The sequence below is a fragment of the Portunus trituberculatus genome, chromosome 16, assembly GCF_017591435.1.
Source record: "Portunus trituberculatus isolate SZX2019 chromosome 16, ASM1759143v1, whole genome shotgun sequence".
In the NCBI taxonomy this organism is placed as follows: domain Eukaryota; kingdom Metazoa; phylum Arthropoda; class Malacostraca; order Decapoda; family Portunidae; genus Portunus; species Portunus trituberculatus.
In genome coordinates this window covers 13,938,599-13,956,671 of record NC_059270.1, presented here as the reverse complement: position 1 = coordinate 13,956,671, position 18,073 = coordinate 13,938,599, and the positions used below count along the sequence as shown (strand labels likewise).

Genomic DNA, 18,073 nt, shown 5'->3' with positions numbered 1-18,073 from the left:
TCATCTTTTCACATACCCTTACATTCTATGTTGTGTATCCTAAGGGAAACATGGGTCCCAGTTTGGACAACACTCTGCTGGAGGATATGGGTCACAATGGACAGTGATATATAGTCCAGTGATATATAATGTCCAAAAACAGAGTTAAATCTAATCATCCCACTGAGCCCAAAAAGAGCCAATAACACACTGAAAGATATTCAAACTAAGAAGATAAATGTAACATTTCATTATGGCATTACCACATGCCTATATTTTCATACAAAAATACAAATTTGAAAGCCAAGATCCCAAAACACTCACTTTATGTCCATAAATGCCACTTCAAATAATTTTTTAATTACATCCAAGTTGGCACCAATGAAACAAGACAATGCTTACCTCGAATATTATTTAGATTCTGTTGATTCCGAGACATGCCCATTCCTGGGGGTTGGAGAGTGGAAGAGGGATGACGCTGCCCTGGTGGACCCATATTCAACATACTTGGGTTTCCACCCATGATCACAGGACCCTTGCCCCCCATAAGAGGTCCTGCTGACATTGCACCAGTGCAGGGAGGTAAAGGAGATGCGCCTCGTCGTAAGTCTCTCTTGTTATCGATGACTTTTCCTCGGCACTGAGCTGAAAAATTGTTCTCAATGTTTATTATTAAAATACTAAACATCAACATGGGACCACAATACATTTTCAAAAATTCTTGAAATCAATGACCTAGCTAAAACCTAAGATGACTGGATAGGACATTGTGAGGAAAAATATTTTTTGTAAACATCAAATGAAATTCATTAACCTTGCTGCTGTTGAAGTGAAGTTTGAAGTGGAAGGTTTACACTAGTATGGTTGTCATGCTCCCTGTTCCTGTCTCCTTCTTTCATGTCACCCACTACAGGGCTGGAAAGAAAGAAAATAACTTATTACTGTACACAAAGACAAAGGAATGTGAAGTTGCCTCAGGTATATGACCTGGGCATAAAACTAATACCATATGAAACACTCTCAAGGAAAATGTTCCATAAGAATTTTAATGCAATTATTCATGAGATATGCACATATACACTCCTTACATTTGCCTTGCCTACTTTCACTTACCTGTCAGATTTATCAACACGCTCGTGACGATCACGGTCAGCTGTCATCTTCCTCATGACTGATGTTGGTGTAAAAGCTAGAGGAGACTGTGACTTGACACCAGACTTACTTGGGGAACCATTCTGCAACTTCAGAGGGTTGGAGTATTGATATATTGATTTTTCACTTTTAATCAACTGGACAAACATAGATACAAAGACATGACTAAGTATAACTTGGAACCTTTTAAACTATAATTACAAGCCTTGTAACATGGATCATGAACCACTCAACAGTGGGGCAAGCAAGCTACAAAATGAAGCCAACTAATTGCAAACTTTGAAGTAGCTACTATTTTACAAGGTAATGTACAACTGAAATGAAATTGTAAAACTATAGGGAGCCCATTAAAGTCACCTGTGACATCATTTCTTGCAAGAGCTGTACATACCTTATTCACACCAGAAGGAATAGGAGCTGAACTCACACTTGACACAGCATTCACAGGTCCATTAGGATTAGGAGATCGAGCTCTTTCAGCCTCCCGCTTACGATGCTTCTGCAAACAGAAAGAGGTCTATTATTGGAGATAAAGAATAATGATCTATTCATTATCTACATTAAGTATCATATCAATGCCAAACAGCCTTGCTACCAGGAACAAACTAAGATTCCCAGCATGGTGTAAATGAGTGAGACATTGTTATAATAATGTGCCAATAAAGATCTATGTAAAATGTACCTAACTTAAAAACATAAATTTCATTCTACTGAATATCAGGATGTAAAAACCACCTCTTTTGCCTTCTCCAACTCCTGCTTGAGCAATGCTTTCTGCATGATGCTCTGGGTGTGAGCAACTAATTCTTGATGGGAAGGGGGTCTCCGAGGGCCTCCAACACTGTTCACACTCAGATTGCTGCCCAATGTTCCACCTGTAAACACTGGATGGAAAGTTTTATCTTAATAAATGATCAAATTAAATCTCAATGAAAATGAGGAGCTGAGCATTAGTAATTGCAGATGGAATATATATATATATATATATATATATATATATATATATATATATATATATATATATATATATATATATATATATATATACAGTAAAGTTCCAGGTTACGTCGGTCTCGAGTTACATCAAACTCGTAGTTACGTCAGTCCACTATAAGGCAATTTAAGATTAAAAAAATTGATAATTTATAAATTGTAAAACGCGGGATTTATTGTTATTGTTGGTAGTTACCTGTCACACCGCCCGCCTTACGCTTGAATACAAAAACACCCTGCCTCAGTTCCACCACACCGTCATCCCTGGCAAGAGTGTTATCCTACTTCTGCGTTTATTGACTCAAGTTCTTAGTATCTTGCTCAATGGCACCAAAGAGAAAACTCCTTAGTGACAGCAGTGATGCTAAGAAAATGAAAACCCTTACACTACAAGAAAAAGAGGACATAATTAAAAGACATGAGAAGGGAGGCAGCAGCTGTGTGTGAGGGAGCAAAGAAGAAAATGGGAAGCCCGTTACCATGACAATGGGGAAGTTGATGACCTTGAGGGCTCGCACACCCATCACAACAATAACAACTCCGGAGCCTTTGCCTGGGCCACACGACACTTGCAGCTGACTTGCACCGTCTGCGACTGTCTGCTGATCCCTATTGCCTTTTCCTATTGCATTTCCTGCCCCGCTACCCACGCTTCTACTCCCACTGCACTGCACTACGCTCCCAGCTGTCTGCCCTGGGCGTCACAACATTTGACCTGCCCACCCTCCTGGCGGCCTCAGGCGTCCAGCCCTCTTGGCAACCTGCAGTCCTTCACGTTCGTGGCCCTAATCAACAACAAAAACAAGCTTGTGTTTCATATTCCTACATAGTTGTAAATAATATAACAATATAACCTTTAACTTACCTGAATGACCATAAACAATGATTGGTTGAAAACTCGATAATATGCTTTGAAATGTACGGAAACTCGAGTTACGTACAAAATCAACTTACATCATGTTTCAGGAACGTAACTCTGACGTAAACCGAGACTTTACTGTATATATATATATATATATATATATATATATATATATATATATATATATATATATATATATATATATATATATATATATATATATATATATATATATATATATATATATATATATATATATATATATATATATACATACAGTGGAGACTCAATACTCAAGACTCAATACTCAAACTTAATTCATTACAAATGGCTGTTCGAATATTAAGAGGTTCAACTATTGATACCTATAAATCAGGTAATTCGTTCTAACCTTAACAAAACCTCAAGTTTATAAAAATTTCAATGTATTTTTATACAATTTTGATTTGTACAAACTGTAAGTGAAGGCTGATGATGGATAACTTAGAAGAGGAGGGGAGAAGGGTGGGGAGGAAGAGGGAGGTTCCTGGAGGATGAGTCACAATCCATGAAAACATCTTTGTAAAGTTTCTCTTGATGTGATTCCTGTGAATCCACTAATGGAGGGCTGTAGCTCACAACACTTGCACTCAAACCAGATTCCTTATTTTCACCACTATTAAGCCTCTTTGGTGCCATCCTAAGTTTCTAAATGAAAAACTACCAACAGAATGTAGAAGAATGTTGTTTTTCTCATGACTGCGGCAGGACTAAGGATGTGCACCGGCATCAGTACACTGGTATTACGGTAATACCTGTATTACCAGTAATGTGGTATCAGAACAGTACAGTAGCAGTTGGGAGAAGGGAGATGACAGAGCTTTGTATACGACCAAATATGCAGCCGTTTAATTACCAGATAGTTTCACCACTAATAAGCCCTTGGTGTTAATGTAAGTTTATACGTAAAAGTCCTTAAATCCACAACCTTATAATCCGGAAATCCTTATAATCCAAAAAATTTGAAAGGCTGAGTTAAATATGTAAAAGTAAGAAATAATAGTAATAATTATATAATAATAATAGCCGAAACAGAACATGTCATCACCGACATTGAGTTTAACACAAACTCGTAAGAGAATAATATTTGGAGGTATTATAAGTGGTGTTTTATGTTTCTGTAGGTGATGTGTGTGTGTGTGTGTGTGTGTGTGTGTGTGTGTGTGTGTGTGTGTGTGTGTGTGTGTGTGTGTGTGTGTGTGTGTGTGTGTGTGTATTTACCTAGTTGTAGTTTTACAGGGCCTGGGCTTTATGCTCGTGTGGTCCCGTTTCCATATCTACACTTATCCAATTTTTCTTTAAAACTATGTACACTCTTTGCTGACACCACTTCCTCACTCAAACTGTTCCAAGTCTCAACACATCTTTATGGAAACTAAATTTTTTAACATCTCTCAGACATCGTCCCTTCCTTATTTTCTTACTATGCGATCTTGTACTTCTAAAGTCATATTCTTCTCTCAGGATCAGTTTCTCATTATCCACTTCATCCATTCCGTTAATCAATTTATAAACTTGTATCAGATCCCCTCTCTCTCTTCTCTGCTCCAAGGTTGGTAGATCCATAGCCTTTAGTCTCTCCTCATATGTCATCCCTTTAAATTCTGGAACCATTCTTGTAGCCATTTTTTGTAGTCTCTCTAATTTTCTTATGTGTTTCTTTTTATGGGGACTGTGTGTGTGTGTGTGTGTGTGTGTGTGTGTGTGTGTGTGTGTGTGTGTGTGTGTGTGTGTGTGTGTGTGTGTGTGTGTGTGTGTATTTACCTAGTTGTAGTTTTACAGGGCCTGGGCTTTATGCTCGTGTGGCTCCGTCTCCATATCTACACTTATCCAATCTTATTTTAAAAGTATGCACACTCATTGCAGACACTACTTCTTCATTTAAACTGTTCCACGTCTCAATACATCTCTGCGGGAAACTATATTTTTTAATATCTCTCAGACATCTTCCTTTTCTTAGTTTTTTACTATGCGATCTTGTGCTTCGGATGTCATATTCTTCTCAGGATCAGTTTCTCATTATCCACTTGGTCCATTCCGTTGATCAATTTATAAACTTGTATCAGGTCTCCTCTCTCCCTTCTTTGTTCCAGGGTTGGTAGATCCATAGCCTTTAGTCTCTCCTCATATTCTGGAACCATTTTTGTAGCTATTTTTTGTAGCCTCTCCAATTTCCTTATGTGTTTCTTTTTATGAGGGGTCCACACTACTCCTGCATATTCCAATCTGGGTCTTATTACAGTACTTATCAATTTCTTCATCATTTCTTTGTCCATGTAGTGAAATGCTACTCCAATATTCCTTAGCAAATTATATGTTTCTCTAAAAATTCTATCAATATGGCTTACTGGTTGATTGTTTTCTTCCATCGTCACTCCTAAGTCCTTTTCCTTTTTAACTTTCTCCAGTTCTACTCCATCTCCCATCTTTTAGATTCCCACAGGTCGTCTTTCACTCTTTCCCATTTCTATGACATGGCTTTTGTTCACATTGAATTCCATTTCCCACTTTTTACTCCATTCCCAGATCTTATTTAAGTCTTCTTGCAGTATTTCACAATCCTCTTTTTGCTTTATAACTCTGCACAGTTTCGTATCATCTGCAAACAGATTTATGTAACTTCACTCCTTCTGGCATGTCGTTAATATAAATGAGGAAAAGTATTGGTGCCAATACTGACCCCTGTGGCACTCCGCTGTCTACTGCTCTCCATTTGGACTTCATATCTTTAACTACCATCCTTATTTCTCTCCCTTTCAAATAATTTTCTATCCATCTAAATGTGCTTCCTTTTAAGCCACCCTTCTCCTCTAACTTCCATAGTAATCTTTTTTAAATCCAAATAAATACAGTCAACCCATCCCTCTCTCTCTTGTACTCTATCAACTATTCTAGAATAGAAACTCAATAAATTAGTTACATAAGACCGTCTTTTTCTAAAACCAAATTGGCCATTTGATATTAATTTGTTGTCTTCAAGGAATTTGATCCATTGTTTCTTTATTATTCTTTCACACATCTTGCATATTACACTAGTTAGTGATACCGGTCTGTAATTTAAAGGTTCTTCCTTCCTTCCGCTCTTATATATGGGAACCACCTCAGCTCTTTTCCATTCTACTGGTACTGTTCCTCTTTCCATTCTACTGGTACTGTTCCATTTTCTATTGAGCATTTTATGATGTTGTATATAGGACTTGCTAATTCTTCCCTACATTCTTTCAGTATTCTGCCTGAGACTTTATCTGGTCCCATTGCCTTCTCTTCATCCAGTTCCTTCATTAACTCTTTTATTTCAAGCTTGGTTACTTTAATCCCTTTCATATAGATTGTCTCTCTATTACCCTGTGTCCTTACAAATTTGGATTCCTTAGTAAAGACCTCCTGGAATTTTTCATTTAATAGTTCTGCCATACTTTTTGGGTCTTCCACCATCCCATTCTCTTTTAACCTTTCTATTGTTTCTTTTTGCCTAATTTTTCCATTTATAAATCTATACAACAATTTTGGTTGCTCCTTACATTTTTCAACAATGTCCTTTTCGAAGTTCTTTTCCTCTTCCTTCCTCACCTTAACATATTCATTTCTCGCTGCTTTGAAGTTTTCCTTATTTGCTGGATTTCTATTTCTCCTCCACCTTTTCCATGCTCCATATCTTTTCTCCTTTGCCCTAGCACACCTTGCATTAAACCAATCTTTCTTTCCTTCTTCTTTAGGTCTATATTTCGGGACATATTCCCTGACTCCTGTTTTGTATATTTCCAAAAATAAGTTATATTTCTTTTGCATTGTCTCTGAGTTTTCCATCTCCTCCCAGTCTACATTTTTAAAATAGTTCTTGAGATTCTCAATATCAGCCTTTCTGTAATTTAATCGGTCTCCTTTGTATGAATCTCTATCTTCCTTTCCTCTTCTATATCTATTTCTAATATTGCATGGTCACTCTTTCCCAATGGGCACTTATATCTTATATCATCATTCATTTGTATACCCCTTGTAAAAACTAGGTCCAATCTCTCGTCGTTTCCTCTGAATCTTGTGCATTCCTTTACTCTCTGATCCATCATATTGTCTATCATTAGGTTCAAGAATCTTTCTCCCCAGGCTTCTTCCCCCATACCACTTTCATAATTTTCCCAGTCCACTTCTTTACAGTTGAAATCTCCTACTAATATCACTTTTCTCCTTTCTTTAACGATTCTCGTTAGACTCCTTACTGTGTCATCTATGGCTTACCGGTTGATTGTTTTCTTCCACTGTCACTCCCAAGTCCTTTTCCTCTTTTACTTTTTCTAGTTCTACTCCATCTCCCATCTTATAGATTCCCACTGGTCGTCTTTCACTTTTTCCCATTTCCATGACATGGCTTTTGTCCACATTGAATTCCATCTCCCATTTTTTACTCCATTTCTAGATCTTGTTTAAGTCTTCCTGTAGTATTTCACAATCCTCTTTTTGTTTAATGACTCTGCACAGTTTCGCATCGTCCATAAACAGATTTATGTAGCTGTTCACTCCCTCTGGCATGTCATTTATATACGAGAAAAAGTATTGGCGCCAATACTGACCCCTGTGGCACTCCGCTGTCTACTGTTCTCCACTTGGACTTCATATCTTTAACTATCATCCTTATTTCTCTCCCCTTCAAGTAATTTTCATCCATCTCAATGTGCTTCCTTTTAAGCCACCCTTCTCCTCTAACTTCCATAGTAATCTTTCATGTGGCACTTTATCAAATGCCTTTTTTAAATCTAAATAAATACAGTCAATCCATCCCTCTCTCTTGTACTTTATCAACTATTCTAGAGTAGAAACTCAATAAATTTGTTACACATGACTGACCTTTTCTAAAACCAAATTGGCTATTTGATAATAATTTGTTGTCTTCAAGGAACTCGATCCATTGTTTCTTTATTATTCTTTCACACATCTTGCATATTACACTAGTTAGTGATACCGGTCTGTAATTTAAAGGTTCTTCCTTCCTTCCGCTCTTATATATGGGAACCACCTCAGCTCTTTTCCACTCCACTGGTACTGTTCCATTTTCTATTGAGCATTTTATGATGTTGTATATAGGACTTGCTAGTTCTTCCCTACATTCTTTCAGTATTCTGCCTGAGACTTCATCCGGTCCCATTGCCTTTTCCTCATCCAGTTCCGTCATCAACTTTTTTATTTCAAGCTTGGTTACTTTAATCTCTTTCATATGGACAGTCTATTACCCTATGGTTTTTCAAATTTGGATTCCTTAGTAAAGACCTCCTGAAATTTACTATTTAACAGTTCTGCCATACTTTTGGGGTCTTCCACCATTCCGTTCTCTCCTTTTAACCTTTCTATTGTTTCTCTTTGTCTTATTTTTCCATTTATGAATCTGTAGAACAATTTTGGTTGTTCCTTACATTTTTCGACAATGTCCTTTTCATAGTTCCTTTCTTCTTCCTTTCTCACCTTAGCATATTCATTTCTTGCTGTTTTGAAGTTTTCCTTATTTTCTGGATTTCTGTTTCTTCTCCACCTTTTCCATGCTCCATCTCATTTCTCCTTTGCCCTAGCACACCTTGCATTAAACCAATCTTTCTTTCCTTCTTCTTTAGGTCTATATTTGGGACATATTCCTGACTCCTGTTTTGTATATTTCAAAAATAAGTTATATTTCTCTTGAACCGTTTCTGAGTTTTCCATCTCCTCCCAGTTTACGTTTTAAAATAGTTCTTGAGATTCTCAATATCAGCCTTTCTGTAATTTAATCGGTCTCCTTTGTATGATTCATCTCTATCTTCCTTTCCTTCTTCTATATCCATTTCTAATATTACATGGTCACTCTTTCCCAATGGGCACTTATATCTTATATCATCGTTAATTTGTATATCCCTTGTAAAAACTAGGTCCAATCTTGCCGGCTCATCGTTTCCTCTGAATCTTGTGTTTTCCTTTACTCTTTGGACCATCAAATTATCTATCATTAGGTTCAGGAATCTATCTCCCAGGCATCTTCCCCATACCACTTTCATAATTTTCCCAGTCCACCTCCTTACAGTTGAAATCTCCTACTAATATCACTTTTCTCCTTTCTTTAATGATTCTTGTAAGACTCCTTATTGTGTCATCTATCATGTCTTTATATTCTTGATTGGTCCATGAATTTGTTTTTGATGGCACATATGTTCCAATGATTGTTAACTCCTTTTTATTAATATGCATCTTAACATACAGTATTTCTGATTTTCCTTCCCAAACTCCACTTGATTTACCACCATCTCTTTCCTTAACATCATCATGACTCCTCCTCCTCCTTTACCCACTCTATCTCTCCTCCATATATTATACCTTTTATCTATGTCTATTTTTATTGCCTCATTTAACTTTGTTTCCACCAGGCATACAATATCTGGTTCTTCTTTCTTTATGTAATCTCTTAATTCTAATTTACCAGATAAAATCCCATCTATGTTTGTATACATAAATTTTAATCTCTTGTTCTTATCATTTTTAGTTAAACTTGTTCCATTTTTTTCTCTTCCTTCTCTTTTATATACCATTTCCTTATCCTGTCTCCTATAATTCTCCAAAAAATGCCTTCTTCTCCTCCTCTGATCTTCCATTATTTTTTTCTCTTGCTTCTGCCACCAGTTCGTTGTGTCTCTTCCTTTCCTCTTCGTTTCTATTTTTCTTTATATATATATATATATATATATATATATATATATATATATATATATATATATATATATATATATATATATATATATATATATATATATATATATATATATATATATATATATATATATATATATATATATATATATCTTGCAACCTTCTGTTTCTCTGAGTTTTGTTTTTCTATATAGTACTTCTGCTGCTGCTTGTGATTTTAGTAATATCTTAATTGGTCTCACTGTTCCTTCTTGATATGGTCCCATTCTATGGATTTCTTCTACTTCCTCTTCTAAGTTCTGTCTATCCTCGTCATTCAGATGTTTTAGTAGGTCTTTTACTGATTTCATTTCGTCTTTTTCCCTTCTTGGTCTATATTTAACATTTTTTTCTTTCAGTCCAAAAATAATTACACTTTTTTTTTTCGCAATTTCTCTTACTAAATTTTCTTTTTTCTTCAGGACTCCTATCATTTTGTTTGTCATATTTTCATCTCTTTCTTTTAACTGTTCTTGAAATACTTCCTGAAATGATTTCTTGTCTTTCTTATCTTGGATTCTCCATGCTTGTACTTATTTTTTAATCACGTCTTGTACTCTTTCTTCTTCTTTGTTAACTAGATCTTTCAGCTTCTCTTTTTCTTTCTCGGCTTTACTGAGTCCTTCTTCCATCAATTTCTTGTAGTTAGCTACTTCAACTTTTAATTCTTCATTTTCTGTTCTTAGCCTAGTTTCGTTTTCTTCCACTCTTTTTATCCTTTCTTTCAATTTCTGGAGCTCTTTATCCTGTTCTTCATTCTCTTTCATTCCCATGCTCTCCTTTATCAATTTATCTAATTTATGTTCGATAGTCAACACTCTATCAAATAGTGAAGTATGCGCCGTATCAAAGCCTTCAAATGCTCTTTCTCCCTCACCAACATAGTCATCATCAGCTTTCATTCTTTCCCGTGTCTCATACCTGCATTTAGGTGGAATCTCTTTCTCACTCATGATTTTGTAACACTTCATGAAAAAAAAACGAGACCACACTAATCGCCCAGGCCACTGCAAACCCAAAGTTAGTGAAGATCAGCTGATTCTCGGGAGCGACGGTATTGCGTCCTTCCTCGACCGCGTCTCTCTCATGTGTGTGTGTGTGTATTTACCTAGTTGTAGTTTTACAGGGCCTGGGCTTTATGCTCGTGTGGTCCTGTCTCCATATCTACACTTATCCAAATTTTCTTTAAACTATGTACACTCTTTGCTGACACCACTTCCTCACTCAAACTGTTCCAAGTCTCAACACATCTTTGCGGGAAACTAAATTTTTTAACATCTCTCAGACATCGTCCCTTCCTTAGTTTCTTACTATGCGATCTTGTGCTTCTAAAGTCATATTCTTCTCTCAGGATCAGTTTCTCATTATCCACTTCATCCATTCCGTTAATCAATTTATAAACTTGTATCAGATCCCCTCTCTCTCTTCTCTGCTCCAAGGTTGGTAGATCCATTGCCTTTAGTCTCTCCTCATATGCCATCCCTTTAAATTCTGGAACCATTCTTGTAGCCATTTTTTGTAGTCTCTCTAATTTTCTTATGTGTTTCTTGTGTGTGTGTGTGTGTGTGTGTGTGTGTGTGTGTGTGTGTGTGTGTGTGTGTGTGTGTGTGTGTGTGTGTGTGTGTTGCAGAGTCCTGTTATCTGCATGGGTGGTCCAGCTGGTGTACACTCGACGCTGGTGACGTAATTGGCTGGCGTATGATGTTGGAGGCCTTCCTTTCTTTTTGTTACCCTTTATCAGATATCAGTAAATGTTTTATGTTATGAAATGTGTTTTGTATTATACTTAAAATGATTTTATAAAGTGTGACATAAGTATTGTGGACTGTATACATATTATGTGGGGTACAGTACAGTGCAATCACTCACACTTCTCAGTATATATGGATGGTGGAATAGTCTACGTAAAATAGTGAAATCACCTACATATATATAAGTTGACAAGTAGGAAAAGAGCAATCATCACATATGGGCCGCCATAATGGCTAGAAAGGCCCATGCCACTCCCCCCATAGTCTGGCAAATCTTCAAGGTTAGTTTAGTGGGGTTTACATAGTACCCTCAAGATTTTAATCTTACTTTCAGCCTTACTATCTTACAATCCGGAAAATCCTAGAATCCGGAATGCCTGAACCCTCATGACTTCCAGATTTCAGGACTTTTACTGTAGATCAAAAACTACAGATAGAATGCAGGAAAATGTTATTCTGATGACCACAGCAGCACAAGTCACAACTGGCAGAGGGGGGAAGGGGGACACCATGGAGCCTTTGTTTACAACCACGGGTGTGGATGTTCGACTATCAGGTATTTTTTCAAGCATTATATCAAACTTTTGCGTTCAAGTACAGAAAAGTTTGAGTATTTAGACATTCGAGTATTGAGTCTTCGTTGTATATATATATATATATATGTGTATGCATATATATATATATATATATATATATATATATATATATATATATATATATATATATATATATATATATATATATATATATATATATATATATATATATATATATATATATATATATATATATATATATATATATATATATATATATATATATATATATATATATATATATATATATATATACAAAGTCCCGGTTACATCGGTCTCGAGTTACATCAAACTCGTAGTTACGTCAGTCCACTATAAGGCAATTTAAGATTAAAAAAATTGAAAATTTATAAATCGTAAAGTGCGGGATTTATTGTTATTGTTGGTGGTTGCCCGCCACACCGCCCGCCTCACGCTTGAATACAATAACACCCTGCCTCAGTTCCACCACACCATCGCCCCTGTTATCCTACTTCTGCGTTTACTGACTCAAGTTCTTAGTATCTTGCTCAATGGCACCAAAGAGAAAACTTCTTAGTGACAGCAGTGATGCTAAGAAAAGGAAAACCATTATGCTACAAGAAAAAGAAGACATAATTAAAAGACACGAGAAGGGAGGTAGCAGCTGTGTGTGAGGGAGGGAAGAAGAAAATGGGAAGCCCGTTCCCATGACAACGGGGAGGTTGACGACCTTGAGGGCTCGCACACCCATCACAACAATAACAACTACGGAGCCTTCGCCTGGGCCACACGACACTTGCAGCTGACTTGCACCGTCTGCGCCTGTCTGCTGATCCCTATTGCCCTTTCCTATTGCGTTTCCTGACCCGCTGCCCACGCTTCTACTCCCACTGCACTGCACTATGCTCCCAGCTATCCGCCCTGTGGGCGTCACAACATTCAACCTGCCCACCCTCCTGGTGGCCTCAGGCATCCACCCCTCTCGGCAACCTGCAGTCATTTGCGTTCGTGGCCCTAATCAACAACAAAAACAAGCTTGTGTTTCATATTCTTACATAGTTGTAAATAATATAACAATATAACCTTTAATTTACCTGAATGACCATAAACAATGACTGGTTGAAAACTCGATAATATGCTTTGAAATTAACGGAAACTTGAGTTACGTACAAAATCGACTTACGTCATGTTTAAGGATTGTAACTCTGACATAAACCGAGACCTTACTGTATATATATATATATATATATATATATATAGAGAGAGAGAGAGAGAGAGAGAGAGAGAGAGAGAGAGAGAGAGAGAGAGAGAGAGAGAGAGAGAGAGAGAGAGAGAGAGAGAGAGAGAGAGAGAGAGAGAGAGGCAACCCCCGTTTAACGAAGGTTCACACAAAAAAATTTCACTACAATGAAGGTTTCATTTTACTACCATCTGCTCGTTTAACAAACACCAAACTCTCTTTAACGAAGTTTTATCCAGGTATTTTTTTCCAAATTTGAAAGCCCCACCGTATCATGCAAGGTGACAGGCTTTTGAATACACCAGGATCTGCTGGTACTAAGGCCTGCCTCATGAGAAATCCTGAGACACCTGTAGAATAAAGATCAATATCAAGCCTCTTGTGAACAACACAGGCGCTGCCGATACAAATGCCTGACTCGGAAGAAATTTTGCGTCATCTGTAGCATCAAGATCAAGATCAAGATCATGTGCACCACTCACTACCCAGTCAAAACATAATAGCATCACCAGCAGCTCATCTTCCCTAGTTCAACTTACCACCAAAACACCCTGCAATGTGGCCTAACGTTCCTAAGAAGACCAGGAAGTTCCTTACTCTCGAAGTGAAGCTGGGTATTATTCACAGACAAGAGGCTACAAAACTAATAACATTGCTTGCCACCATCTTGACTCCATCTATCTGTCTACTATTTTTAAGTCAGCAGACTCTATTAAGAAGGCTGGTGAGACCGCATCTTCCTTGAAAGCTAAAAGAACCACCTGAACTCGTGACTCTACAATGGATAAAATGGAAAGCCTTGTGGTACATAAGTTTTGTATGCGGTACCATGATGAGCACTTTGTTTACATTCCACAGGTTGCCGGTTAGTGTATTTCTCATTTCACTCTCCCTCCCTTCATAAAGTTAAGATCATAAACATTATAAAGTTACATACATACATACATTAGTGTACATTATAATGACTTAAATTAAACTACCTAAATGTTTAACTTCATAATCTTTACTTTCATTAAACCTTTTACTGTACTATGATACACTCTCGCTTTGCTTCCTCTCAATGGAAGTTCAAATCAGGGGTTAAACTTGTTATAATTGGTTAAACGAGTTTCACTTAACTAAGTGTTTCTTAGGAACAACCCTTAGTTAGCGGGCTATATATATATATATATATATATATATATATATATATATATATATATATATATATATATATATATATATATATATATATATATATATATATATATATATATATATATATATATATATATATATATATATATATATATATATATATATATATATATATATATATATATATATATATATATATATATATATATATATATATATATATATATATATATATATATATATATATATATATATATATATATATATATATATATATATATATATATACATATAGGCAACCCCGCTTAACGAAGGGTTACGTTCCTAAAAAACCTTCGTTTAAACTTCATTGTTAACCGATTATAACAAGTTTAACTCTGACTTGAACTTCCATTGAGAGTAAACAAAGCGAGAGTGCATCATAGTACAGTGAAAGGTTTAATGAAAGTAAAAATTATGAAGTTAAACATTTAGGCAGTTTAATTTAAGTCATTATAATGTACACTAATGTATGTATGTGTAACTTTATAATGTTTATGATCTTAAATTTATGAAGGAGAGAGAATGAAACGGAAAGACACTAACCGCAACCTGTGGAATGTAAACAAAGGGCGCATCATTGTATCACATACAAAACTTATGTACCACATTTCCACAAGGCTTTCCATTTTATCCATTGTAGAGTCACGAGTTCAGGTGGTTCTTTTAGCTTGCAAGGAAGATACGGTCTCACCAGCCTTCTTAATAGAGTCTGCTGACTTGAAAATAGTAGAGACAGTAGATGGAGTCAAGATGGTGGCAAGCAATGCCACCATCTTGACTCGCCTCTCTCGTGTCTGTGAATAATATCCAGCTTCACTTCGAGAGTAAGAGACTTCCTGGTCTTCTTAGCAACGCTAGGCAACATTGCAGGGCGTTTTGGTGGTAAGTTAAGCAAGGGAAGACGAGCTGCTGCTGATCTTGTTATTGTTTTGAACAGGGGGAGTGAGTGGTGCACGTATTGTCCACAAGAGGTGCTGGTGTATTCAAAAGCCTGTCGGCTTGTGTGATACGGCGGGGCTTTCAAACTTGGAAAAAATTACCTGGATAAAACTTCGTTAAAGCGAGTTTGGTGTTCGTTAAACGAGCAGATGGTAGTAAAATGAAATTTTCATTGTAGCGAAATTTCGTTGTGTGAACCTTTGTTAAGCATGGGCTACCTGTATATCGATAGATAGATCGATACATAGATAGATAGATACATGGTATATAGTATATTTTTATGTTAACTTCAAATCTTATAAATAATCTCTTAGAACTTATTCAAACTTACTATGTGGAGAAAGACGTGACTGTTGCTGAAGGATATGAGGGTTGAGCATGGAAGAGGCATCAGGATTTGGAGAAGCAACACGAGGTGACAAGGATGCACTGCCACCAAGGGAGATCCCTCCACCTACCACAGGCTATAAAATAATACAAAATCAAAGTTATCTAGAAATGAAAATTCTTCCCCATAAATCAGGACAATCAAATGACAATTATATACTGCATATTTTGGCACATAAGACAACTTGAATCATCCTAAAAGGGCAAAAAACCTGGTCCTCCTTTAAGTCATATATATATATATATATATATATAGAGAGAGAGAGAGAGAGAGAGAGAGAGAGAGAGAGAGAGAGAGAGAGAGAGAGAGAGAGAGAGAGAGAGAGAGAGAGAGAGAGAGAGAGAGAGAGAGAGAGAGAGAGAGAGAGAGAGAGAGAGAGAGAGAGAGAGAGAGAGAGAGTAAAATAGAAATGTTTTAAAAAATGTCCTGAGACACATTCCACTTGAAAAAGAGTATAACCAAAATTTAATGCAGTACTACAACCCTCTGTTGACATTGTATAAGAATGAACAAAGAAGAAGGCTGTGAAAATATTCTCCAGTTTTCCTCAAAGTTAAAGGAGAAAAATTAAAGTTTTCAAGGTATGGAACTCCAAGCAAAGCAGCACAAGAAAAGAAACTGTGGAAAATATAAATCTCTTCATCTTACAATTTTGTATAAGGATGAAGCTCATGTACTAAGGAAACTTGAAGAATATCGGCATATCTAATAAAAAGAAACATGATATATAGGGGATGATCACAGCCTACAGCCCAACACACACAGACAGAGCAAGGCAAGGGTTTGTTTATGTTAAGGAAAAATTGATAGCACTGCACATAACTTTTCACCATCTTCGTCTAGCCACTCTTTTTCATGAATATATACAAAAGCACTTGGTTGAGATTTTACATTATGTTTAGTTTTGAGATTGAAAATGATGGTACCTTAATTCAAGGTATTTTATTCACTGCACTGGTCTCATTATCTCAGCTCTGGTGCTTACTAACCCAAACTTCACAGATGATCTGGTATTTTGGGTGTCATCCAATTTTCTGAAATTTTTACATGAAAAAAAAAATCCATTCATTTTTTATGTAAGAGGGGAACCAGCCAAAGAAAAAAAAAAAAAAAAAAAAAAAAAAAAAAGTAAAAGAAAGGTCCACTGAGGTGCCAGATTCTGAACAGGGTCAAGAGAGTTAGCCAAATGTATGGGATAAATATCATGAAACCTCTTTAATGATTTCATAGGAAGCACAGAGGTAGGGAGTTCCAACATTTACCAGAGAAAGGGATGAAGGATTGAGAGTATTGAGTAACTCTTGCATTACAGAAGTGGACAGAATAAGAGTGAGAGAAAGAAGAAAGTCTTGTGGAGTGGGGCCACTGTGAAGTGAGACCACTGGAGAAGAGGGAGGCATGCAGTTAGCATGAAAATAGCAACTAAAAATAGCAAGAGATGCAACATTGTGGTGGTGAAAAAGAGGCAAAGGACAGTAAGTTAGAGAAGAGGAGTTAATAATAAAAAAAAAAAAAAAAAAAAAATTCCACACTATCTATCTATGATAACAGTACGAGTGGAACCCTCAAAACATGTCATGGATGGATAAGGTCCCTCTTCAGTGTGTGTGGGGGAGGCGGGGATGAGAAACAGAACACCTAACTTCATAGAAGCTAGAGATGAGATAAGTAGTTTCCAGTTCAGAATATAAAAGGCAGACCAAGGATATTTAATGTACACCCTGTCTTGAGTTTCACTTACTTGATTCCTTTAGTATAGCACTAAACTCAAGGATTGCAAAACTCATAATATTGTAAAAAAAAAAAAAAAAAAAAAAAAAAAATCCTTATCCATTCTGGCTTGTTAAGTAGCTGACTCCCTACCCTACCCCAACTTTACTCCCTTATCTTAATACATATCATTAACTTAAAGGTTATGTTGCAATCTAAATGAATAATGCTTATGTAAAGACAAAAACATGGGAAACACTTTATTGAAAAGGAGAAAAAAGAAAATAAATCACGAGAATATCAACATTTCATGCAAGGGCTTCAACTTCTGGTTCAGTGTTCAGTGGCATTGCTAACTGATATACATGAAAATAAATGATGACAGATAGATTTAACCATTAAAGAAAACAGAAAGAGTGTTAATGGTATAAAAAGCATCATATAATGTGGCATTAGAGGAGGGATGGGAGAGGAGAAGAGTTGCCAGACGTTGATCATGACTGCTGGCACATACATACCTAAGTATGTACCAATGATAATCAACATCTGGCAACTATATTAATGTCTTATCTCTAGATTCCT

General features: G+C 36.3%; 1 protein-coding gene across 3 annotated transcripts in view; it reads right to left on the bottom strand.

Annotated features, from left to right (window-relative positions):
- Positions 1-18,073, bottom strand: part of LOC123504453 — a 76,293-nt gene that overhangs the window by 23,858 nt on the left and 34,362 nt on the right. For all 3 annotated transcript variants that reach the window (XM_045254971.1, XM_045254973.1, XM_045254974.1), the window contains exons 16-21: positions 15,725-15,857; positions 1,867-2,015; positions 1,523-1,630; positions 1,093-1,220; positions 794-894; positions 382-624 (exon numbers count right to left, since the gene is read on the bottom strand). In XM_045254971.1, coding sequence (XP_045110906.1) covers positions 382-624; positions 794-894; positions 1,093-1,220; positions 1,523-1,630; positions 1,867-2,015; positions 15,725-15,857 — 862 coding nt within the window. The remainder of the gene's footprint in view (positions 1-381; positions 625-793; positions 895-1,092; positions 1,221-1,522; positions 1,631-1,866; positions 2,016-15,724; positions 15,858-18,073) is intronic.